Source organism: Gobius niger, assembly GCF_951799975.1.
Source record: "Gobius niger genome assembly, chromosome: 7".
NCBI lineage: Eukaryota > Metazoa > Chordata > Actinopteri > Gobiiformes > Gobiidae > Gobius > Gobius niger.
In genome coordinates this window covers 16,340,394-16,366,416 of record NC_136858.1, presented here as the reverse complement: position 1 = coordinate 16,366,416, position 26,023 = coordinate 16,340,394, and the positions used below count along the sequence as shown (strand labels likewise).

Genomic DNA, 26,023 nt, shown 5'->3' with positions numbered 1-26,023 from the left:
GACCTCAGCTGCACTCCTTAGCACAGTGGGGGCCAGATGGGAAAATAGTGATTTGCGTTTTTAGTATGCAGCGCCTTCACTTATGGATATTTCCTAATTGTCTGCCTTACTTACCTGTGAGGCCGCTTCCCATCACAGATGCAGAATACATTTCAAATGAACCCAGGATGTTTTGATTTTTTTTTCCCCCCCTTCACCTTTGAGGCAGACTTATTAAAATTTGCCAGTGGGACTCCCTGTGTGTGGACTGCAGGTGGAAAGTTCCCTCGCACTAATGTTAAGGGGCTAACATGAGGTGAATGGAACTGGAATGGAGGAATGACACCTGAGTTTAATCGCATTGTCAATCTATGACAGCCTGCTAAAGCAGCACATACTGTATCTTTGAATACAAGAGAGTCAGTGGAGCTTCAACTCCCCAGCACACACGGATCATGTGTAATGAGCTACCAAGCACCCTGCAACAGGAGAGGAAGTGAAGATTTAAATGAGCCAATGATGCATTATGTATATGACTGAGGCTCCTGTGCACGAATTAATCATGATCATAAAAGGAACAGACAAAACAACACACTCTGGCCACAGCTAAACTGTCGTGATCTAATGCAAAACAAATTCATTTTTCATGCCATTAAAGATAAAACAAATCTTAAAGGGTTTGGTTTTGCTTGTCTGCCCCTCTTATTGAGAGTCATTCACTTTTAACTTTATTTGCGGATTATTGCAAATCCCCAGTACAAATCATATCATGAAATCATGTAGCTGGGACATTGGATGTGTTCTGCTAATGCTCAAGGATGATCCCCTGAGGGAGCCACTGAGTGAGGGAGCAGGGCAGAAGAGAAGAAGGCACATCGGGGGAAAGGGGGAGAGGAAGAGGAGCAGAGGAGAGGGAGAGGAGACAGATCAGAGCAGAGGAGGGGAGAAAAAGAGGAGTCGATGGAGTAGATGAAGAGTAGGAGACAGTACAGGACCAGCAGCGGCAGCAGGAAGGGCGGGAAAGACAGGCAGAGAGGAGGGGAGGGTGCCGGCAGTCAAGCTGCACTTTATCCTGACAGATCTCCTTTACACACTAATTTCCTTGTTAAAGAAGAGAAAATGGCACTCAATCCGCAGAAATCCTTTTCTCCCGGAGCAGGCCTGTCAGCTGAGGGATGAGTGGATACAAGCAGAGCTTTCCTCCTCAGGCGAGCTCCCCCTGGCACACAGCGGCCCGCTGCAGCTTGCAGCAGAGCTCTCTATCTATAGCCATAATTAATACACCATCCCCATATAATGAACCATACCATGATACATGGATTCCTCTGCTGCTGTCGACACCAGTCATTTAACAGCTTGCTGGAAATCAAATGTGAAGTCAATTGATTTTTTGATCATGTCATCTCCATCACAAATGGCAAACAAATTGCGTAAAAACATTTCATGCTCAGTTGCTGTTTCTAAACATCCCCCTCTCTCCCCTCCTTCATTCACACTTTTCAGCAAAGACAATAAATTCAACAAGGCCACATGTTTCACAGCAACATGTTTATCGCTGAATTCCTAATTCACCAAAGTGTATTAACTGGGATTTGAAAGAAGGGAGCACAGAAAAGCCTCCTTTATTTTAAGTCCGGGGGTTAGCCGTTGGCTTGGGATGTTCTCATCTCCCCAGATTACTATTCGCAGGGTGTGTGTCAAGACTACTTTTCAGAAATCTCGGTAACAATTCAGATGCGATCGATAAGGAGTGACAGTTTATTCTAAGGCTTAGCACAGGCTGAGAAAAGGACGAGTCAAGCATCAAGTTTAGAGGAATGAATTTGTTTTGTATTTGATTTTTCCATTAAATTTATCACCACTTTAACTGGGCGCTCTCTCTCTCCTCGCCCCCTCACCCTCTCAGCCCCTCTCTGTCACTCACTTCCACAACAAGGCTGTAAACGCCTGTCAATTTCTCATCTGTGATTTCCATGTCTTCACTTTCATCCATTTCTGATTGCTTCGCACCCTATACCTATGATACTTTTACTGCTCATCTGTGACCTTGTGAGATGATGGGGGGAATTATAAAAATAAATTTTCAGTGGCGCAGTGCCGCTGCCCTTTATAACACTTCATCATATCCGCTGCAGATGGAAAAAAGAGTTGAGAAACATTTTCTTACAAAACAGTCTATTGCTAGTTTGGCACAAAATCATATGGTAAATCTATTACCACTTTGTCAAGGCAACCCACTTGAGGTTTCCCACAGTGTAGCTGCAGGGAATGTGGGAAATTGTAACACAGAAAGTACTGTCCACTTCCTCTTATTAGAGTGTTTTCAAAATGGTCTCCCTTTTCAGATTTAAGGGTCATTGAGGAAGCCAATCAGAGGGACAGGCCAGTCAGAAAGCCAGCGGCGTGGACAGGACAGAAAGCAGCTGATGAAATTCATCCATACTTCTCACTTATGATGACATGATTGATTTTCCCTCAGAGTGCTCAAATGTAGGATTGTCTTCCTACCCCCATCTCCTCCTCCATCCCACCTCAATCTGCCCACCCACCCACCAAGCCGGCAGCTAATGGATAAAGCCTCTGTCTGTCTCAGCCATGCAGGCGCAGAGTTGACGAGTGGAAGAACAACTGCAACGAATGAAGGGTGAAATCTGAGAGTGCAATTTTCCTCATGTCAATCTCCCTTCAAGAGAACAAGTTGACCACCAATCAGCGGAGTCGATTCGGGGCTGCCGCTCGGCACAGCGCTGTGAGTGACAGCGTCATGTCACTACATTAACAGGCCAATGAAAGACATAAATAGGATTTTTTTTTGAAGTCCACGAGCAGTTATGTGATTTATTTTCCAACTTGTGATTTGGGATGTAGGGCATACATTTCTGCTTAAAGAAATGAACAAACTGACAGGTTAATGCATAACGTATCACTCTATAATTTATGGTTTTGAATTTTGGAGACTGCTATCATCCACTAGGTCCTTCAAAATACAACCAATTAAACTTTACTTAATTATTAAAGGTAGAAAGTGAGGGAGAAACATGCCTTAAAAACTCTTGCTTGCAGTCAATTACGATAAAACTTTAATGAGGCTGGATAGAGAGCCATAAAAACTGATAGCCCCTCTGTCATGAATTATATATCCATATCGATTTTGTTTCTTTGCTATAAGAATTGCAGGTAATCGTATGTTACCACATGTAAAGTGCACTTCCCTGGCGAGGATAAATATTAACCATCAAATATATATGAGGTGTGTGTGCATTTATGACCAAGCTCATGCAGAAAATGAAGAGCAGAGATGTCGAGGCAGGGGCCATTGGGAATGGATGAAGGGTGCCATATCTGACAGTAAGAGAGACCCTTAGCAGCGCCGCCTTGATATGTTACCTAGTTAGCGTCACAGAGAGAGGAATAAATAGTTCTTTATTATTTGTGGTTGCCATCATGTCTCTCCTAATAGACAGGCTATACTGAGTTTAAACCACATTATCCTCCGTGAGACCATCGCAATTACTCTTGAGAGCTAGGTCTGATGTGTGGATAAGGCAGGTCGCCCATGTCTTAATGAACACAAACAATGTGAAATGGAGGAAGGAGCAGTGGGGGGAAAGATAATGGCAAGGGAGGGCTTGTTCTAATAGAGACAGCACTAAGTTGTTTGCTATGATCTATGCCAAGCGAGAAGTGGCTGAACACCCCTGATGTTAGTTTGTAGACATCTTTTGTCATCATCCTATTAGCCAATCAGCCTACCGCCTTTTCCCTGCTTTGGCCACTGAAGTGCAGGCACAAATCCTGTTTAGCGGATTGCACTTGTGTACCTTGCTGTCATTGTCAGAGTGGTGCTTGTTGGACACTGGTCGAGGTGAAAGGGCACCAGCCACGGAGATATTCCCCACACAAACGGCTCAGTGCTGGCTTAATTGATAAACTGCCGCTCCACTTCATTAGTCAGACAGACTGGGCTTAACGAAGGAACACACACAGTGTCACTCTGAATATGTTAATCATGACTGGCCATTATGGGTCTCTTCCCTCTGCCTCCTCGTCTCAGCCGCTGGAAAACTACAAAGACCAGACATCCAGTGTACTCCTGTTTCACATGAGGCTATTTATCAGCGAACACACAAAAATATGAGAGACAGACAGACGCTTGTGTGGTCGTCGGTGTTATTGAATATAAATTTATAATAACGGTGTTAAAAATGCATCATTTGGCCTTTTCACAAAGACAGTTGTAATATAGCGCTAGGTGAGCACTGTACTTGACGTACACACTGGAGGTGAGGGTGTCAGGGGAGAGCTCGCTGGAGCGAGAGGAGGTTTTATTGTTGCCCAGCCCTTCCGCTTAAGTGCACATGGCTGGGAGGAAGCCGGGACCTCCAGCTCTGACCTCTGCGCATGTATATTTAATAGGCCATCAGTTGGCCGGGGCAGCGCTCTGATCAGGATTCAGAGAGGGGCTTTGAACACCCCTGTGTATTCCTGAGCGTGCAGCCTCAAGCTGCTCTCCCCAGCTGTGTCAATCCGACAGCACTGTTACAGGCACCCAGACAAGGCAAGGCTGGGCACTCCACTGCTACCGCCTAATGACTGCAGAAAAAAGCAAACAAACACCAAAACAAAAACATTTGGCCTATGGAGCTCTGCTACCATCTAATGAGAGGGTTTAAAAACTGAAAGATCACGCGAGCTGATATATTGTACGCAGTGTGGGATGTGTTTGGATTACATCAGCTGTTCTATACCATACTATGTTCCTCTTAATAATAACAAAAAGGCAATCTCACAGTGACTGCGCTGCACACGCCAGTAACGATTGGAGAAACAAGAAGGCAAACAGAGAAGTGCCACTCGTGTGTCTTTTCTTCTAACAAGGTATCACTAGTCTTTGAATCAAATTGGCTGTGCTGTGTGAGTATGAATGTCACAGCTCCGCACATGGCTGCGTGTACGCGTGTGTGAGGCCAGCTTAACGAGGGTGCTTCATTTGACAGGCAATTAGTTTGCGGAGCTGCTATTGACAGCCCCTGCGCTTGTGTTTGTTCAACAGCTCTGGGTGAGTTCCACGCTCCCTGGGCTACGTGACAAAGCACCTCCGACAGGGAGCTCCTGATCTCCGGCGAGGCTCGCTGCTCTGGGAGGGGGAAGATGTGTGACAGCCACACACACACACACGCAGGGGAGACATACAAAAGCCACAAGGGTCTATTAGGGGCTTGTTGCAAGTTAATGCAGCTACAACCCACTTTTGGTGTCGTATTTTGAAAGGCGTAAGCAATGATGTTGTCATTTGTTGTTTGATTGTGGGGATAGAGAAGGGTAATCTTAGGAGACACTACATGCACACACATAAAAATGCAGCAGAAGAAGAGACAGAGGTGGGGCAAAGCTGCAGGGAGACAGAGGAGAGGAAAATATAACAAGATCCAAACACTCTCTTATCCTCGAAAATCCCATATTCTAATGCATGGGCCCATCCCTCTTTTAGTTGCAACCGTTTCGTTTGTAGAGCCAAGCTCCAATCAATATCATTATTTTCACAAAGGATCGAAGTGCCTTCACCGAGTTAATGGGGGATTGAGGTGGTAAACGTTTACCCTCTGACTGTCAGCAGAGCACTGGTCCATAGTGGGCCAGATGACAGCGCTGGCCCTGCGTGGACACACTGTGTGGAGATGTCCTGTGGGGAGACAGGCTGCATGGACTGTCAAGCGCCTGCCATGCCCTAGATGGCCCAACATATCAGCCACTTGAGTTAGAGCAGCAGCGAGGGCTAAGGGAAACAAACTGACCAGCCCAGGCAGCTGTACTGTCCTGACACTGGCACTGTTGATGCAAGACTAAAACTAATAACACCCTCTGTTTAGCTAGAGCTACTTTAGTCAAATAATCATAATTAAAGCAGAGTTAATTAAGAAAAACATTCAAACCATGCTTCATTTACATAAAGCAGCCTTTGGTCCAAGCTTGTGTGGATCAGCTGTTCTGTCAGATTTTTTTTGAGAAATTAAGACTAATCTGCATCTGGCAACAGCAAACTAAATTCTCTGGTATAGCGGCATATGCTAAATAGCTCTTGAAGCGCACAGATGCATTGCTGTAAAATACTTCTCCTGTCTGCGTATCTGCATCTCCCAGATGGGTCCCAAGCTGTGCCAAACTGCATCTCATCAGCAGCTATGAACTATGGCATCACATGACCACAGGAGATATGTGCAGTCCTATTCTGTGGTGCCTTGGCACAACATGGTCAAGCCATGCATCATCAGGAAGCCCACACTGTCAAACTGGAGCTAACTAGCAGGAACAGGACACAGTGGCTTTTCTGCTCCAACTGTTTAAACTAACATCTCATAAATAAGAGAGCAGAATTTCCCTTTGTCCGATTTCTTTTCTGGCACTTAGAAAAAAAGACTAATCAGCAGAGTTCGACTTGATTCGCTTTTTCATGAGGGTGTGACAGAGCAGTGAGAGGTTTCATGGGACACTGCCCCATGATTCATTGAGTTATTGGTTTCCGCCCTGTTTTAATCGCTGCGGGCCCGAGCCAAAAATCTCGGAGGATTCTGGAGTGCTGGTTTCTCCACCATTCAGCAGAATGGAATTTGGTCTGCAAGTGCCTCACGTCATTCGAGGCGTCCTTCACAGTTTCAGGGGCCCTAATTCAAACCACATGGAGGCCAGCGTCCGGTTACGGACCTCTGCAAAAAAGGACACGTTTTCATTGGCTGTTCCAGGATGGGAAATAGTGTGACTTGATAGAAAAAGACAACAAACACATCTAAGTAGGAGTCACAACATAGTGGGAGCACACACACACAAGCAAATGTATATACATACACATGTACACGGAGCAGGACATTTACAAATATACAGGCATACACACAAATACACAGCGTCCGGGAGCAGACACTTATGGCCCTGCCAAGGCTGTTTGCTTGACATGATGGAAGAATGAGCAGCAGTCTCTGTAATATTGCTCCAATTCTTCATTGACAAGCATATATATATTTTCGCAGTTCCCAACTGACTTTGCAGCGCTGAACTCCATTTATGAATTATCTGACATATTTCCTGCTATTTTTTTGACAGGAGTACTCAGAGGAAATTTCAAGGCACCTTTCTCCTGACAAGTAGAAATATCAATATTTGAATAAATTGCAGATTTGGATCTCCTCACATGGATGCTCTCCAGCAGGAGAGAGGGTGTGTGTGTATGTGTGTTTGTGAGTGAAGCCAATGGGAAGGGTTTGTTTCATTCTGTTACCACAGTCTTATCCCCCTGAGCCCGGAGGCACAAATCTGTATGCAGCATTTCATTAGGAGAGAGCTCGGCTGAGTGACATGTGAAGCACACCTCGCGTCGACCTGATGAAGTTTACTTCTCTCAAACGACAAAAAGCCACTTTGTAGACTAGCCTTTTTTCCACAGAGAAAGAGAGAGGTGATGGCTGCGCACCAATAAAAGAATCATGAATGTTGCTTCACAAAATGACAGGCCTATCTGTACACAAATATTTCTCTTCCAGAAAAATGTAGGCTTCAGAGCTTTTTCTTCTCCTCTAGATAGGACTTGATAGAACTGACAGTGTTGGAAATATGATCATCTAAATTCTAACCCTTACAGAAAACAGCTGACAGGGAGAAAAATGAAAGAATGAAAATGGATGTTTTGTATTTTATATAAATGGCAACTGTTATGTGGGGGAAGTAGCATTTTACCCACTGAACTAAATAATTTACAAACAAAAACACTATTGTCCTACAGCCTTGATAAATCTCCCATCTGTGTGGAAGAGGTCAATGTCAAGCATCCATAACACTCAGGGCTGTCTGCTGGAGCTCCTGGTGTTACGTATGAGAGACTTGTGCCTATCTGTCTCACTCTGTTTAGCTGCAGTAGCTGCCATGCTGTCTGCATGTCTCTGCGCTGGCTGATAGATCGCTCTGCCCAGCCTCCAGCCCCTCCTCCGTGCACCCACCATCATTTCAGGAGCCTGAGAAATGGCTTAGCCATGTGAGGTTACTCAGGTACCAACAAGGCTGCGACCCCGTGACCTTTGCTCTGCCCTTCCTGACCTGCGCGCCATACTTTCTCCCTCTGCTACACAAAACAAAAACAAATCTTATCACGAGCCTGCGCAGCTGAAAGGAAATATAGCTTGCCCTTATATCAATGTGCTGCTTTGACAATCATCTGTCCACACAACCTATGCATTCTCCGACAGGGGCTGCTTGACACTACAACACAGAGGTGACGCCTGCCTCGCCTGGCCTTATCTGGTCTGCTCTCCATCTCAGTCCTCACTCCTTCTTGTGTGCACAACTTAATAAGCAAGCAAGGGGTGGATTCCCATTATGGAAAGCCTGGAAAATGGCCCGGACATTTCCCCCTCTATCTGGGATCTCCATCTGGAGAAGGCACTCTCACTCTCACTGCCCCCCTTGTCCAATCTCTGTGTGTGTTCTGAGCCTATGCTGCAGCAATGGCTTTCACTCTTCACTGGCCACAATGAGATTGGCCCACCAGGTTGACTCCATTCGAATCGACAACCTATTTCAATAACGTAACAAAACACAACAGCGCTGATGTTGAATAAAACATTTGTGAGGACTGCCCATAGGGTCAAATGGGCCTTGAATCAGATCTAATTCTGTGTCGTTCTGCCAGATCCCACGCTTAAAGGAAACTTAATGTCTACAATTTGTTTGACATGAATTCAGGATTATTCCCCTGACAATGCCAGTGTCACTTACCCACTTCCTCACATCAACATGGCTGCCCATAAGTGAAGTATATGCTTTATAAACTAATAAAGATTACACTGAGGTCAGCAAGCCACTAATCCCTGACGTTATTAGTGAAAACAAAGCTATAGCTTTACGCCATGCACCACCTAACATCTGCAGATGCACATGCAAAGGTCCGAACATAATCTGGTGTGAGTTAAAGCATACAAGAGAAGAGAAAATAAATATGCTAAGAGCAGCGGGGTGGAGTGGGCCAGGCCTCTGTGGACCTATGTCATCACTCCCTCTGGTCCGGCTGTGCTCCCCACCCGAGCGCAGGCTCAGTGATTACTGAGGCTCAGCTTCCTCTAAGAAAGCAAACCGGAGCTGCAGTCCAAACAAGGCCCCGGCAGCGGCCAGGGAGAGCACTGCAGCCGGCAGCTCGGGTTTACCGGCGTCTCCGACCTGGCTGGCCCCCGGGCTCACATTAGTCCCCCCCCCAGCCTCTCCAGGACAAACAAACAAGCAGCACTTACACAGTGAGGGAAGAGCAGTGAGGCGGGGAGAGCTGGTGCCACCAGCACTGTGCAGAGGGGAACCTGACCCAATTGGATTTGCTTTATCACCCCATATAATGACTCCCAGACTGGCCGATTCCACTGCTCCAAAATAAAAGATTACAAAAAATCTGCCTGCCTGCCATTCTGAGTTTGGCCCAAAATGGGCAGCTCCCCCAAAACAGATGGGGAGGCATCTCAAAAATGTTCAGCGCCTCTGGGGACATGTGGTTTTCCCCATCATTATATAACTGTAAACTCCTGGATGTCAGAGATTGGGGATAATAACTTTCAGATGTTGGCAGCCCTGGCCAGCGCTGGGACCTGCTGGATGGGAACGCTTATTTGGCAGAGAGGAGGAAGTCCGAGAGATTAGGACTTAGATGTGACAGGGAGAAAAGTGGATCTGGACGGGTCCGGAGTGGTCTATTCACTATGTTCAACATTACAGCGGCCGCTAATGATGACCGGGTGGCAACAGGGGCAGTGTGCACTTGTGTGGAGGGGCAGAAGAAGACAAATGATTATCAAAACCACAGGAAGTCATGTCAGCGTGTTAACATGCAGAAATCGAGCTTTAAGTGCTCCAACTTGATCCAGCACTTTGAGCATTCCGTTTCAATTTTCCCACAGATTTGATGTGACAGTTTTAGCACTCCCCATTGCAGTACAGATGTGCCACTAATTCAGACACAGACACACCTCCTTCAATAAATGGCAGCTTATAGAAGTGTCATCCCGTTAAACCGTTTTTATTGGTTTGTCTTACATGGCGGTAGACCATCATTGTTCAGCACGACGGCCGCAGCCCCGGTCAAGGTTTGGTCACTTAAACGACTCTAATGAAAAACCTCCTCGCGCTTTATACATTCTGGTCAGTCACAAGCACAGATCCAGGTTTTTCTTCTTTTTAAAATTTTCTCCCCTTTTGCTTTAAAGTATTGATTGCAGTGCTGAACAAGCAGAGGAGTGTTTTTTATTGTAAATCAATACTGATCGATCGGCAGCCTGGGTGTTGAATATGGATCAATATCACACCAGGCTGCGGAGGAGATCTGATTTCAATTGGCAAGAGAAGCCCGCAGCAGGTTTCCATCAAGCGGTAATTCAAGACATGGGAACATAAGTCAGATGGATTGATATAGACTAGCCAGGACCTTTCTTGCCACTGAACCAGCACAAGGAAATTTCTGTCATATATCATTAACACAGTTGGGGCATGCGGTGGAGAAGAGGGGGAGTTGAGTACCTCGCTGACCCTCGATGAAGAGCCCTGGTCAAACATTGAATAAATATTCCATTATTAGCATGAATCTTGTGTTATTTTTTTTATTTTTTTTCGAGGAATGTAAAAGGAGCCGAGGAGTCAAAGCGAAACGGAGGAGGAGCTCTGTGTGCAGCGAACACTCTGTGGTCATGTTCTGGTGGGACGTCTGGGTTTGATTATGCAGAGGTCAGCTTCAGATTCATACTGTAAGCTGTTCTTCATTTACTGAACAAATGTCCCGGAGAACACTGGTGAATGGTGAGATATTTTTATAGCACTTATCATGCGCTTGATCTTTGCGGACACAACACATTTGTTTGATTCAGACTTGATCAGACTGAAGCGCGTGTGTCACCAGTGTGTCCGTGTAAAAAAGAAAAAAGAAAAAAAGAAGCAGGTCACACTGGTCATTTATCACCTGTTAGTGATTGGTGAACAGAGACGCACTGTTCCAAATGACAGCATTGTAAAACAATAAAAACAGAGCTATAGTTAGAAATAACTTGTCACTTTTAATAAATGACACTGGTTCAGGGCTCTTTCTCAGGGGCTTCTCCTCCGATACATCCCAGGCACCCCTGGGGCCAGCGGAGCAGCCAGCAGACCAGCTCGTTTCCCCCGGTAACTGATGACCCTATCACCGAATTCCCCCGTCTTTGTCCTGTGACCTCACACCAGCGGGAGCAGCACCATGTCCGATGAAATCTTCAGACTGTTTCCCATCCTAATCTCAGCTGTGTCACACTACAAATTGCTACATTCAGAAAATGGAAATAGATTGAGGTGGGTTGGAAGGAGGGCCTGACCGAGGGGAGGGGGCACAGAGGAGCGAGCATCGACAAGCAGTCCCCCAAGAAAAATACTTGAGGAAAAGAACGACTCGGGAGATCCCGACAAGGAATCACATCTCAGTGAACATATTGATCTGATTTACAAAACCTCCAGTCTAATGTGAAACAAATGGCGTGGGCGTGAACTGGTACTTAACCATAAAACCCCAGCATTACTGCGTCTCCGATGAAATACCACATATATCCCTCACCGGGCCTAATGTGCTGTTTTACGGCCAGATACGACTGAGGTTGACCCAACAGTTTGTTTGACAATTAGGAGAAACCTAATAAGGACTGAATGGGGAGAGGACATGCCAAGAGAAAGAAAGGAGTCCCACTTTTATCAAAATAAAAACATGGACTGAGTGACCTGAATGTGATTTGCAGAATCAGGAGCTGTTTGACAAAGCTCGCGTCATTAAAGCTTAAAGCAACCGCACAACATCCTCCAAACAGCCACAAAGTTAATTATAAAAGAGAGGTGCTAAATATTTGAGCAAGCGCCATGTTTTATTCACATCTGATTACATTTTTTACAATTTCTCCGCAGTGCTCCTAGCAGCAGGGCGTCGGAAGGCACGGGATAAACCTTAATAGATTGTCTCATTTCCTAATATTGAAATAATTCTCGAGCAGCGTTTCGCTCACGTTCAGTTCCCCCCCCCCCCTTGTGAGTCACGGGGAAGGGAGTTAAGCAAAGACAAATCTTTACAGTAAATATGTTTGATAACCTTTTGTGTGGAGTGTGTACAAGGATGCAAAAGGCCAGTATTGGTCTTGGCCCGGCGTTCATCCCATCAGCCCAGCTCTGGCCTTGTTTCTGTCAGCAGTGAACCAGGGGAGTAGAGCGCGGGGTGATGGCGAGGGGGGGGGGGGGCATGAGAGGCAGAGAAGGAAGAGAAGGAAAGAGGAGGTGGTGGGGGGGGGGAGGGGGTTGTCTCCATGGACAGATGGACTGCTCTTTCTCAACACATGTGGAACCATGTTTCGTCTTTCACTGCCGTCAAGCTGGAGCCGAATCCGTCGCTCTGCTGGCCCGCGCCACTCTTTTCGTACTGCACACCTCTCTCTTTAGCACGCCACACACACACACACACACACACACGCACAGGCACACGGCAGCGCACAAACATCCCCGTCTTTTCCCCTGCACACATGTTAAAGTCATCACCCCTGCTCAGCGCTAGTAAAACACAACACCCCCGGCTTCTCTGCTGTTGTCAAGTCTTGCCATTAGCTGATGCCACTGGGGAATCCTACCCCAGTGAGGTGGGTCTCCCGGGGGAGCGTCAGGCACCACGTTACGTTCAGCCGCCACTCATGTGAACCCAAACATGTGAGCATAATTTGGAAAATATCATTTATACTGTGCGTCTTTGTACGTGTCTTGACATTTACAAACTGCGATAAAACCGACATGAGGGGAGGGGAGGGGGAGCAGAAAACAGGGCGAGAATAATTTGAGGTAATGTTTTGCTTAGTGAACAGTATTACCCAATCCTGGATGCTGGAGTGCTGGGGAAAGGAGGTTCTGGCTCTGGGGCCACGCTCGACGTCTGGGTTTCATTTTTCGGCAAGTGCAAGCCAAAGGAGAGCTGCCAAGTACAGCTTTCGCTCTCAACACTTCCTGCTCTTCCTACCCTGGCGCGGGGAGACAGGCTTCACTCAAACATCACGTTGACTTAGTAGACGGGGGTGGCCAGTTAATTCTCTCCACTCCTTTTCTCAATGGGCCCCGCCGACAAAAAAATGGGGAAACTCACATCTGTCGAATGAATTACAGCAAACACGGCCATAAATAATACCCCCGAAAAAAAAAAAAAAAGAAGAAATGGCTGAGATGGACACGTTGTAAAATGGCGCAAATAAAATAGGTGCGTGCAGGTGTTTGCGTCGCCCTGGCGCATGTGTGTAAATATGGGGAACATTTCCTATAGAAGTTGACAGCTGTAAGTGACTGACTGTTAAGCTGAGGGGGAGGAAAAAACTTGACGATCGGGCTGCACGAATACCCAAGTGGAGATCAACAGCATATCTTGAGTCCACGTGGTCTCTTCAAGTTCAAAAGCTACTGTAGTTCAGACCTCTACAAACATGTTTTCAATGCAAGTGACTTTCGGATTAGTTTCGCAGCTCACATTCCGGTCTTCTCTCACGATGTGAACCGAATCCTGATCTAACCGCACTTGCAATGAGCCGTTTTGTTGTTTCACCAGAAGTGTGGAGCCCTACTGTACGAATCCGAAAGCACACCTGCAGCATCTCGCTCTCAGTTACAACAACAGTGACCTGCGAGGTTGCGCCGCTCCCCTAATGGACGGCGGGGTGCAAAAAGCGAGATTAACACTACCTACCGAGTGCCAACTTAATTGCTCGGATGCAGTGGGAACATGTCATTTAGGTACTTGGTGAGCAGACTTCTCTCTTCGCAGGTTATCACAGCGCCGGCTCGACGGCGACACGCCCCCTCCTTTCCAATGCTGATGTGCAATTAAAATGGTTTTAGAAATCCTCTTTGACAGTCCGGGGCTTAGCCAAAAATGTAAATGGCATTAAAGGAGACAATGAATTTAATTTTGTTTAATGTCCCCTTTCGCTGATTCTCATTTACATCGCATTTCCACATAAAGGGCTGACCTTATAAATACTGGCATTTGTTCAGCTTTTGGAGGTAATCACGCTTTTGCAAAAACCAGATGGGAGCGCGCGCGTTTCCCGATTTGTTTCTCCGCGATGGGCCGAGTGTGGGGAAGGCGGGAAAAAAAGAAAAAAGGCGCCACACACAAGGCGTCATCTTCAGAAAGGCTGCCGCGCTCTCTTTTGTTTGGCGGGTAAACAACTTGACAACAACGAGTCGTTCGCGCCGGGCGCACACTCTGGGAAATGACCTCGTAGGTGTTCCGGCAAATGAACGATAACGCAAAGTCGTTTAGGAAATACGCCGCGCGCTAATGAGGGGACATAACGGAAAGCTAAGCAAAATTTACATTAGGGCCGGATTGTAATTGCATTAACACGCGAACAGGTGCGGCGAGGCCCCTTTATAAATGAGCTAAACGAATAAAAGCCTCCCACTTGCACTTGCACCGCGCTGCGCTGGCTGGTGGTAGCGGTGGTGAGCCTGCTGACCAAAAAAAAAAAAAAGAAAAAACAGAGGAGGGGAGAGAGAAATCGGGGGAAAAACAAGTCAATGACATGAATTATTCAGTGGCTGGGCTGCTCTCCAGAGGTCGGCGCTCTTTGACCTTTGTGACAGGAAGTGAAAGGGAGCGCCGGAGCTGCTGGAATAAACGGGCCCGGACGACTTCAGATCTGCTCCTGAATGGCAGCGCAAATTGACACAGCGCGTTAAGCCGTAAGAACACGTATTAGATTCAGGGATTCATATTTGAGGAGAATCTTTTCCCTCCCCAACTCGCTCGCGCAGTAGCCCGCGGTGCATACATTTGCCGGGGCGGGCTTCTGGCCTCTAAAAAACGGTGACCTCTGAACCCTGACAGGGCCCGAATGAGTCATTTTCCCTCCTCTTTCAAACAACATGTGCCGCCTTATTACAAAATCCATGCGTAAGCCCCAACAATGTATCTAATCTTTCACACGAGAGAGGACAAAGTCAATATGCAAGGGGAGCAGGAGACAGATAGCAGGGCCAAGCGGAGTCATAGCCAATTGAGTTATGTTTGGTTATACACTACGCGCACTGTAAATGGGGGAATCCATCTCATCAGATATTGGGAAGCTCATCAGTGAATAAACCTACACCCCCACTTACTTTAAGGGACCATTAACTTATAAATGTGGCATGTGGAGCCGCGCAGGATTTATAGAGAGGGGAGATGATTACAGCACTCCAGAAAGGGGAAAAAAGAAAAGTGCTGCGGCCAAAGGAAAAGCGCCGCAATTAGTCACTATTAAAAATAACTTCACTTTTATTAATTACGGCAGCTTTGCGAGTTTTTTATTTCCGCGTTTGGAGAGGCAAAGTAAAGCAAATTTAGAGGGGCAACCGTTTTCAGAGGGGGGGGGGCGAGTGATGCTAAAACATGTCGAGATGCGAGTCGCGGCTAATGAAAGGGAAAACAAACAAACAAAAAACAAGCAATTGCAACAAATACAGGCTCTTTCTTCATCCACAAAAATGAGTATGAATAATCCAGGGGGCATCAAATGTATGTGCTGAAATATTTAAAGGGCCGAGCAGCGCTGAAACTTTGTGACAGCTGTTGGGCCTATATCTGCAGCAACTTTTTTTAAAAGAGAATCCTTCCTCTTCAGAAATCTAGAGTCTGTATCAAAACTCCGCGAGAGAAAATAGGGTAAACAGATGTCTGGCTTGACCGCAGGAAAATAGGACACATTTGGAATGATAAGTTTCCCAAACTCCGTTGGATATGCCAGATCCATGGGAACGCCAGTTAATGTCTTGCTAGATGCCAGGGAGCTGTGTGCGCTTTCCCCTCTCTTACCATCTGGGAAAATGTTACAGCGAACGAGCGCCATCAATGATTCACTCCAAATCTGTTTCTTAAGGTTTTCGGCCATGCTACTGTTTCTCTGAGAAAAGTGGCACTGCGAGGCCACTTTTTTTTTTTTTTTTTACTTTTCTTTTCTTTCTTTTTTTCTCACTGTGTAATTGTAGACAGATGAGACATGCCTGATTCAACAATCAAACTTCTCCTCTAAGGTTTATGTCACTCAACTATGTTCTACTCAATTGGAAATAATCAGTTTCTGCCAGCAGCGACCGCAGCACAGGTGCCTGTAATGATGTGCATGAGAAAATGACAGATGTAACAGGAATGGCTGTAAAACACGCGGGCCTTAACTAAAAGCCATATGCACGCGGGGAATAGTCGGGTAATTGCAGTAAATATTCCTTCCCCTCCGCGATCCAGGGTGCTACGGCCAGGTCGGTATAACTCTCCCCCCTCCCCTCAACCCTGCAACCTTTCAGCAGCGCAGCCTCCTGCAGTCACTGGGAACCTGTGACGGCCTCATACTTACGACATGGAGACAATGGGAGGGTCTAATGAGGAACATATGCTTTTGTGTTTCAACAGAGCCGCTCATTGTGCAAGGAAAGGGATACTCTGCTCCCATTCAGCCTTGTCACAATGAGAATCCGAGCCCTCCCTGAGCCAGTTTGAGCTTACAATATCCCAACCCCGCTTCTCTTTTCCTCCCCTTCGCCTTTTCTTCCCACCCCTTTCTCCTTGACTTTAACTCACCGGCGCGTTCATTTTGCTTATTGTACTTATGTTACATGTTTTTGTCCCGCCGATTGAAGAACAATGTTGTGCGAAACTCTAAACAGTAAAAAGGCAGCGGAGTGGCACAAAGGGGGACATGAAAGCAGCGGAAATTAGGCTCGAGTCTCAGGTTCGGGCGCTAATGCGGGTGACCTGGGACAGTAGACGTTAACAGGCGAATGACATAATATCGAGAAGCGCCGATATTTTTCGATCTTTCATCCTGAAACAAAAACTCGCGGTGACTTGAAAATGTGCAATGTTTGAGATTTAGCCGTGATTTTTCACAATTTAGCTCAATTCTCGCCTTCTTGTTTGGGTTCGTTTGCGTTTCTTTTCTGTGGATAAAAACTGATGACACTTACGACCTCACTGGGCTACATTAGAAATAGACAATGAAAAAGTTCTGAAAAATAAAAGTGTAGGTGTTCAGACCCTCTCTATTGCTCTTATAGTTGTCATAGTTGTGCTGTTTTTGAGCAAAAAGTCTGTGGGGGATTCCATTGCTGGCCCGTGATACAGAAAGGAATGAAAACATAGTCATTTGTTCATTTTCAGTAGAAGCCTCATAGAAATGAGTAGAGTGGTGTGACTGCTTCCTCACCCACTGTAAGTCTAAATGCATGTGTTGTGCTTCTGACCCAGCGTGGATGTAGCTAAACATTCGGCACATGCAATGAGAGAGAGGGTGGGGGCGGGTGTGCGTGGGTGTCTGTCTGTGCGGGGAGGAGAGTTCAGACAGCAGTAGCTCGGGTAATCCATCCCGGCTCCCAGGGCAGCCGGCTCCTACTTCCTGATGCATGAGAAGCCGCTGGAGTGGAGTGGCAGCAACAACTGCTCAGCCCTATTTGATTACTAATAAGAGAGTTGTCCCCTCTGTCAGATACCGGGCATTCTCCGCTAAGCAAACAGTGATTCCGCCTAGTCAAACATTAGCATTGCTGTCTCTCCCTGCGACGTGGCGAGAGTTACATTGAGACTGCCCGGAACCCCCTCCTTCACCTTTTTTTTTCTTTATCTACCACCATCTAAACACTGTCAGGTGAAACAAAAACGAGCCGCCTTTTCCCTGTCTTTTTTAGGGGGTGATGGAGGCGCCGTAATTGTAGCAGATGTAGGTAACTTCCCTAAAGCTGCACAACGAACCAGCGGACATAAAAGCCTCCTAAAGTTAATGGCACCTCACTCACTGCTAACCTGAGAGAAGGAAACAGTCAATGAAAAAAAAACAACTATTGACAGTGTAAGCAGCGCGGCCGTAAACAAAGAAGGGAAGCCAGCCAAATGAATGTGAAGTTGCCGAAGCTAATTAGGAGTATTCCCAGCATGATCCTCCAGCGATTGAACCACCTGTGATTGAACAAACCCTATCCAGGTGGCGACCGCCCCTCAGAGCAGCAGATACCTGGGAAAGACACCCCTGGTGCGCTCTCACACCTCACGCGGCCCACAGGTCCCCCACCCGACGCGCCGCGGGGCGCCCCACCGCGCGCTAAGGTGCTCCAGCTCTCAGCCACTCGCCCGTCCATCCGCTCATTCCCACCAGAGGAAGGCAGGCCTTACCTGTCGATGATCACAGGGTCTGAAGGGGTCTCGTTCCTGTTTCCGCAGCTCTTCTTGTCACAGCACCGGCTAGGAGACAAGACAGTGCGTTTTGAGTCAGGGCAATGCTTTGGTAAATAAATCAAATAAATAAAAAATGCACACAGACCGCATACATTTATTAAGTGCCTCACAGTGGTTCTGATATCGAGGAGAAAAAATAAAAATATTGCCAAGAGATTTCCTTCACTCAATCTCACCATTGCGTTGATGCTGATGGCTGATAAAAATGGTGAAAACAACATGTTGTGTTGTTTGGCTTAGCGTTGGAGGGGAGGGGAGTGGGGATTGGGCCAGGAGGCAGGGGAGTCACTTTTCACAGCTTCAGCTTTTGTTTACCTCTAATTGCCAAGCTGCTATTTCTGAGGGAGATGCAAGGTGCCACCCTCAACCAATATTTCTGCGGGGCATTTATCAATTATGGCCTCAAAAGCACTAATCTATCTTACACCACATGTTCCAGCCATCTCCAGCCTAAGCCTATAGCAAGCTGCCTTTCAGTTCTTTGATTAGGCTTGAATCAGAAGCTGCAAAAATAAACAAATACATCATGTGCAGCTTCCAGTGGTAATGAAAACATATAAACATATGTGAATCGGACTGATTTACGCCATATGGTGCTGTGAGAAAAACAACAAGATTTTGGTGCTACGCTACTGCCAGTCAAGCACACTATTTAAATAACTCTGATTTACATTCCTTTCCAGGGTAATAACAAAGATTTATTTTCTGAGTGAGGTGCAGAAAAAATACTAGAGAACATTTTCAAAGAGCAGGCAGGACTAGAATAAAACACAGGGAATGATAAGATAAGATATCAAAGGGGTAATATAGCAGTACTTGTTATTAGACTGATCGTCTTATGTATATTAGGAAGCAGTTAAAGCAGTTCATTATTGTGCAGAAAAAGCCACATCCTGGTGACATGTAAATATTACCTCCAGCGCAGGAGCATATTCGGTGTGTCACAAATAAGTGATGGATGCATGTATAAATTGAGCGTGAGTGATGAGTTTATGCATGGAAAAAGACAAATCATCGGAGCTGTGTGCACTTGCTCTCCAGCACTAAGTTGAACAATGCAGCGGTGCAACAAAGGAGAGGTTAACCGACAGTATCCGAATTCAATGTTCACAAAGCTCATGCTGAGCTCGACAATAACAACAAAAGACGTTTTTCCTTTTAGTATCAATGACACTGCTGAATAGCAGCGCAATATGAGAGCTTGAGATTTATGTGGTTAAATGACGCTAAAAGGCTCGCTGATCATTGTTGACAGGTGGGATCAACCGAGAACTGACTCTGTGCTGGCAGAAAAAAAAAAAACTCATGCAAGCACTGTCTACGCATAACTTAACAGCAGGCATATTGTCTGTGGCAGGCTTACAGCTCGCCTGCATGTATTCACTCAATTTAAAAATACATTGAACATGTAAATAAACAAATGTGCCTTGACTGTAACTTTAAAAGTTTTAGAGTGTCTAAAAGACAGCAGTGATCGAGTGGTTTTTAACTGTCATATTCAAAGCAGAGCATCATTTTCACATCAGAGTAAGATCAGCTCATATCAAAGTTTCAGATGTCAGCTGCAGCACTGGAAGTCAAGCCTTAAATGGCTGCATCACATCACCACTGTCAAAACGTATTGAGGGAAGGGAAATGCTCTTTGCCCACCACAACCACGAATAAAGCGCAGGGAAACGTAGAATAAAAGGCACAGTGCTTACCTGCACATGATTTCATGGGTAAGAAGGACTCTGCACATTTCTGGGTTTTTGTCTTGTCCTTCATAAATGATGGCCTTTGAAAAGAAAACGAGACAAGAATCCACAATTAATTTAAATCAGCGACCTGCTTCTTTTGCACTTAATAAAACAAATCAGAGCATGATGTGAGGACAGCAAAATAAATTAAAAAGGTGCAGAGGCTAAGCAAGAATTATTGTCAGCTAATCACAGCAATTCCCCAGTGTTTAAAATTATAATAATTAATACACATTTTAAATTATAAAATGTCATATTTGCGGAAATTAAATCTCCACTATTAAAATATTTTAACAACATTTTCACGGCTGTGGAAATAAAAGCGTAATTACCACACACAAAAAATCATACAAGCCGAATTCATTTGTATTTCTTTTTTAATCTGCTGATATTAGGTGGCTCAGACAGAAGAGGAAGGGAGAGGGGGAGAGGGATTTTCATGAGGACAGATCCAATAGAAGTGTCATCAATATGCTTATAATCTGGGGATATTTGGGGGAAAGTGTTAATGGGCAATCTGTTGTTTATTTTGAGCCGCTAACAATGATCTTTCTGTGGATAAAAAGCGGTGTCTGGCGGTACGGTTGAGTAATTTTTGAGCATTGGCTGAAACAGATGGCGTGGAGCTATCAGTTGTGCCGCTCCTCTCCCTCCCTCCTGCTCCTTCTATTTCTGAGGAGAGACACTTTACTCTCTCCGCACACTGAACCGGCACCAAGTGGAAACACAAGCGCAATATTGAATAAATACTCTTTAAGCGCCGCAGCTCTTGTTTGAATTATTAAGCTGCGTAGTTGAGCTTTATAAATCACGGTATTTTCTGAGCTGCGCTTGAGGCCAATTTCTGAAACGACTTTGAAACACTGACATATCAGAACCAGGTCGCCTCGACTGCTCCTATAACCCTGTCCTATTTGACCTGATAAATGCCTGTCCCTCTATTTTTTTTGTTCCCCCCGCCGATTATCTATATCGGTTTGATTTATGTGACTATTTGCAGCTGTAGAAACAGAAATCCATAAATTGCTTGTTCTGCGTCATTGACTCTGATCATTCGCGCAGGAATGCATGCCTGTGAGCCGGTGGCCCAGGCTGCACGGCTCTGCGCCGCGCGACACTGTGTCTTAAATCTGCGCGCGTAACAGGAAAAAAAGAAAAGAAAAGGAAAAGCAAGCCAGCACGTGGACAGCTCCAGCGCCCGCCGCCGCCTCATTTTATTTCCTTAATTATAATTACGCATGGTGACCTGTGTGTGTCGCTCCAAAGCGCGCGGAAGACCTCCATAATGGCAACGTGAGCTGCGGGTTAAAAGTCTCTCAGTCGTGTGTTATGTGTGCGTGTGTGTTGTGTGTGTGCGTGTGTTTCGAGTGAAAAGAGTTTGGCCATTTTTTCCTAAAGATGGGCTCGCTCGTATATGTAAATGTGAGAATGAGTTTGGGCCGTCACCTTTGACTCCTCGCTGCAAAGTCAAATCAGATCATATGGAGTAGACGTACTGCTGAAATTTTAATGCCCGGACAAACCGTGCCTACAAAGAAGCCCAAGTGTGTCAGGCTAAAAAAAATCCACTTTGGAACATGATAGGACCGCGCGTAAACACTCCAAAGAGAAGCTGTCTCCTCTTGTTATCGCGCTAATTACCTTTTATTGAGGTCACACGCTGAACATTCCCCATATTTATTTCATTTGTGTTTCTTTATTGTGTTGTAAAATAATCAAATCCTCATCTTTAAAAAGCGATTTGACGAGAAACGGGAGCATGCGTAAAATTGTAGAAACGCGTAGAACACGTGGAATCAAAGCTTACCTGCTTCGTCATGGAATCGATTAGCCGTATGTAAAGATCCTGTTCTGTTCTGACGCCTGCGTGGGCAGAAAAACACAAAAATACAGGTCAACAATTGACCTCGAATGCAGACAATAAAACAACAAATTGCAGGAATAAAAATCAAGCTTTCAAAAAATTATGTCAAACTTAAAATCAGAAGATGAATTCAATATTTTTCATGATTGTGCCATTAGCCAAATATTAGCCTATTATTATTATTATTATTATTATTATTATTATTATTATTATTATTATTATTATTATTATGTTGAAAATGTATTTTTGTATAAAATCGTATTTAACCTGACTTACCATTGCTGTACAATAACTGTAGTTTGTAATGAATCCCATTGTTTGTTTTTTCACTGGTTGGTTCCTGTACAAGAGACAAGGTTTTAATACAAAAAAAGCACGCCCAGAAACAACTTTTACGCTTGTGCTATAAAAATAAAAATTAAAAATTAAAAACACTTTTTTCACTCCATACACTTTGCAACGACTGTCTGTCATGGAGCAATCGAGTTTCTTCTTTTTTTTAAACAAATCAATATTACACGTGACTGGTCCGGTAAGAGCGGGGCGTAATTTGGACACATGTGCCCCTTGATTGTGTTGTGAAAAGAGGATGCTTACTTTTTCCTTCTCCACAAAGTCCACAAAAGCTGTCCTTTCGATCTCCACGGGCTGACCCTGTCTGTCATACAGCGCCAGGACGAAATGGAAAAAATTGGATTTTCTGAGGTTGGATGGAGGCTGCTTTTCATAATGTGCCCGTGCCAAGCCGACACCGCTGCGGGGAGGAAGACAGACAAGAAGAAGGGGAGAAAGAGGAGAGAGCACGTCGGTTAAGCAGCGGACACCTCGGGGAGACACGGGGATGATGGGATGGAGGGGAGAAGTGGATGGGAAAACATTTGGGCTTTGAGATTTCTTGATTTGTCACAATAATGCGGTGTAATGAAAGACGGGCAAAGGGAGCCGAAGGGGGGGCACTTATTGGGTAATTGATACAGAGTATTCAGGGGATTGAGGGGTCGATATGATGAGGCATGGGGAAGGGAGATGAGGTTTTCTTTTTTCTTTTTTTTTTGGCAGTGCGTTACCTTTGGGCGGCTGTGTTCGCGTCCACCACCCCAGCTGTGTGCATCCATGAGCGGACTGAGTTCAGTCCACCCAGCGGTTCTTCCTTCATCGTCGTCCCGCCTCGCGGTATAGTTTCCTGAATCCCAAACATTTAGGACAATTTTTTTTCTTTAAAAAAAAAAGAGCCGAGCCTCCTGTGAAATTAAGCGAGGGGAAATTAAAAAAGCGTCCAAGTTATCCTTCGGGGTCTCGGGATAGAGAGCAAACCCGGTCCACAGGTCTTGCCTCCCTCTTCAGTCCGTCCGATGTGAACAATTCTCAAAGTGCACTACTTAGTTAGAGCCGTATCCACACGCTGGGAAAAAAAAGTGTTCAAGAAGAGACAAGATTTTGTTGTTGTCTTGCTATTGTTCCTCTTTGTTTTTGGTGCTATTCACAGAAAAATCGATGTCAGTTGTTTGTGTTGGTGGGTGATGCTGCTCTCAAAGTGCCCACATCCCCGAAGCACCCGCATCCAAAACCTTCAGGACTTCTTCTTCTTCTTCTTCTTCTAGTTGTAAATGAAAAAAAAAACCCACTCCTGCAGAACACGGTGCTGCTGCTGTAGCTGCTGCTGCTGCTGCTGCTGCCGCTTGCTCGCTGCTTCTCCGTAAGACAAACACACGGGCGAAGGCTGATCACCAGTGGAGGTGTTCCTCGTACACAGGAGAGCTGGATAAGGGGCCCTTGCGCGTCGTGCACGATGGATGGGAACATGCAAAACTAAGCCCTCTTTCCCCGAGGACTGAAATCTTTCCCGGGAGCCAAAACTCTAAACCCACGGGAGAGGCGCTGTCAGAGTGTGACGCGGCGGGAGGCGGGGTTTTGACCAAATATGGAGCGGTGACGCTTCCTGTCAGAGCAGCGCGCAGGCAGGCGGCGGGCGCTTTCCACTCGTCCAAGCACAAGCCCGACAACGCTCTCGCTACTTTTGCCTCATGCTTAGGCCCCAGCCGCGGTGAGTTGGACTTTTTTAATTGAACGGGGCGTAACATCACACCTAATAAACTAATACAGACAAATACTAATAATAATAGCCTCTTAATATGTCTTGTTTTATTGGATTTAATGAACGCAAATCGTATGATTTATCGCGTTGTATTAAGAGGAATTGTAGTAATTGATATATTTATTAACTTTAATTTGATTCGGATTACTACAAATTGATTTGAGGATATAATTCATTCCGTAATTCGTCGGGAGCATCTCTGTAACTGCGTGAATACAGTCCATAAATCATTTCAACAAAAGACAGATCAAGTTTCTCATTCATTCTGTTATGCTTCTCCAATTGCTTGTTATTCAGCTTGGATGAAAAGTAATTAAACTGCACTCATTTTATTAATTATGTTTGCATATTAATCTGAATACATACTGCATTAGGCTATATTCATATATTTATCTGCATTGTATTTAAACATACTTTTTTAGACACGCGCACAGATACAATTGCAGATTTTATTTATTTTTTTGCGTAAAAATCCACGGTATGCGCAATAGATTTCCGTGCCAGGGCAAATCAATGTCATGTCTCTGAGTTGTTGAGGTCACTTTTTTTCTTTTCTTTTTTTTGGACACTACTACTAACAGCAGTCTTCTCTGTGACATTAAAGCAACTTCAGGATAAAACGTGACTGTGTGTCTTCTTTATTCTGATACAAAAAAAAATCGTATTATTCAGTGTATTTTCTTAAAAAGAGAAGAAGAAAAAAAGCACTGTCCGGTTCATTAGTGGTGAAAGGAGGAGAGGATGGACAAGAGGAGGGGCGCGGGGAAGAGAGATGTGCTGGATCCTCTGCCATCTATCTCGCTGCTGCTGAGGGTTAATAGCTGCTGCCAAAGATAAGTGAATTATAAGCTGTTGCTTTCACCTCGACACGATCTCTCTCTAAATTGCCCAATCACAAAATGAAGCTGTGGATTTTTACTATAAATTCTGAATATTCTATCTTAATGTTTTAATGTGTATATATATATATTTTTTTATTTAATTAAGGGCCTCTTTGTTTGATTACGTTTTTAAGCAAACGCGCGATTGCAAAACACAGCTTTTTGGCCGTTTTGCGCACATCTCAAGTCGCTTATTATAACTTAACCCGCGATTACACGCGCCAGGGCGATTTAAATCTGATTATCAAATTAGGGGGACTTTGAGACAAATCCTCTTAGATGTGATACTGTTGACTGGAGAAGCAGAATGGGTCTCGGCTGCAGCCGTCACGTAGGTAACGATGCTGTCCTGAAAGGGACTTTTAAACCGTATTTGACAACAAATGCAGCTGCCCCGCTATTTCAGAAGATATTAGAGAGGAAAATGAATGCAAATCTGTGTGCAGGAGCCATCTGGACGTGGAGAGAGGGAGTCAGCTGCTGCACACACTGAGGCGCGGAGCCTGAATCCGTCTCAGCTCATTCTGTGGGATCATCTGTGCGCTGGGCTTACACCGTGGAAAATGCGCTCTCCATCATTAGGTGAAATAAAGGGTTTGTTTTAGGCGGCCGCATTAGCGCTTCCTATACGGGCAGTTTGAAGTGGGGGTGAGTGACGGCTGACTGTAGTGATCTTGGAATTGAGTTATGTTCAAGCCGCGGTAATGACACGGGGCTCTTATCTCATACTTTCTATTGACTGGCCACAAAGAGCGAACCCCCATAGCGCCAATCCCTGACCACTGAGAGAAAACCAAAGTGTAGGGGACGCGCGTGGCTCCCAATAAAATGCCCACGCGGTGACTTGGAAGACCTCCCGTCTCGCCGGGACGAGCTCGCTCCGTATTGAGGGTGACGTCTTCTTTTTTGTGTGAATTTACGGGGCGAGGCCCTCATGATCTCCACAAATTTGCATGTAAATGGCGACATCAGCCTATACGCGTGCCAGGGGCCAGCGGGCCTCCCAGATGTCAAGGCAAAGTCAATCAGGCGGCCGCTGGCCAGCTGTCCATCCGCGCACTTTATTGGGACAACACTTTGATTAGACGCTCACCTGCATTGTGCCTTAATGGACTGATTGGGAAGAAAAAATACAAGTTCTATCAGCACCATAACAAGACACATATCACATAGCGTGGTTTAAAACGAGCCATTTTCTAT

The 26,023-nt window shown here is 45.5% G+C and overlaps 1 protein-coding gene across 4 annotated transcripts in view; it reads right to left on the bottom strand.

Annotated features, from left to right (window-relative positions):
• Positions 1–23,589, bottom strand: part of LOC306965784 (transcription factor COE3) — a 69,078-nt gene extending 45,489 nt beyond the window's left edge. For all 4 annotated transcript variants that reach the window (XM_079560338.1, XM_079560340.1, XM_079560339.1 and 1 more), the window contains exons 1-6: positions 22,915–23,589; positions 22,445–22,601; positions 22,124–22,187; positions 21,791–21,846; positions 19,948–20,021; positions 18,182–18,250 (exon numbers count right to left, since the gene is read on the bottom strand). In XM_079560338.1, coding sequence (XP_079416464.1) covers positions 18,182–18,250; positions 19,948–20,021; positions 21,791–21,846; positions 22,124–22,187; positions 22,445–22,601; positions 22,915–23,045 — 551 coding nt within the window. In that variant the 5' untranslated portion in view covers positions 23,046–23,589. The remainder of the gene's footprint in view (positions 1–18,181; positions 18,251–19,947; positions 20,022–21,790; positions 21,847–22,123; positions 22,188–22,444; positions 22,602–22,914) is intronic.
• Between the last annotated feature and the right edge of the window lie 2,434 nt (positions 23,590–26,023).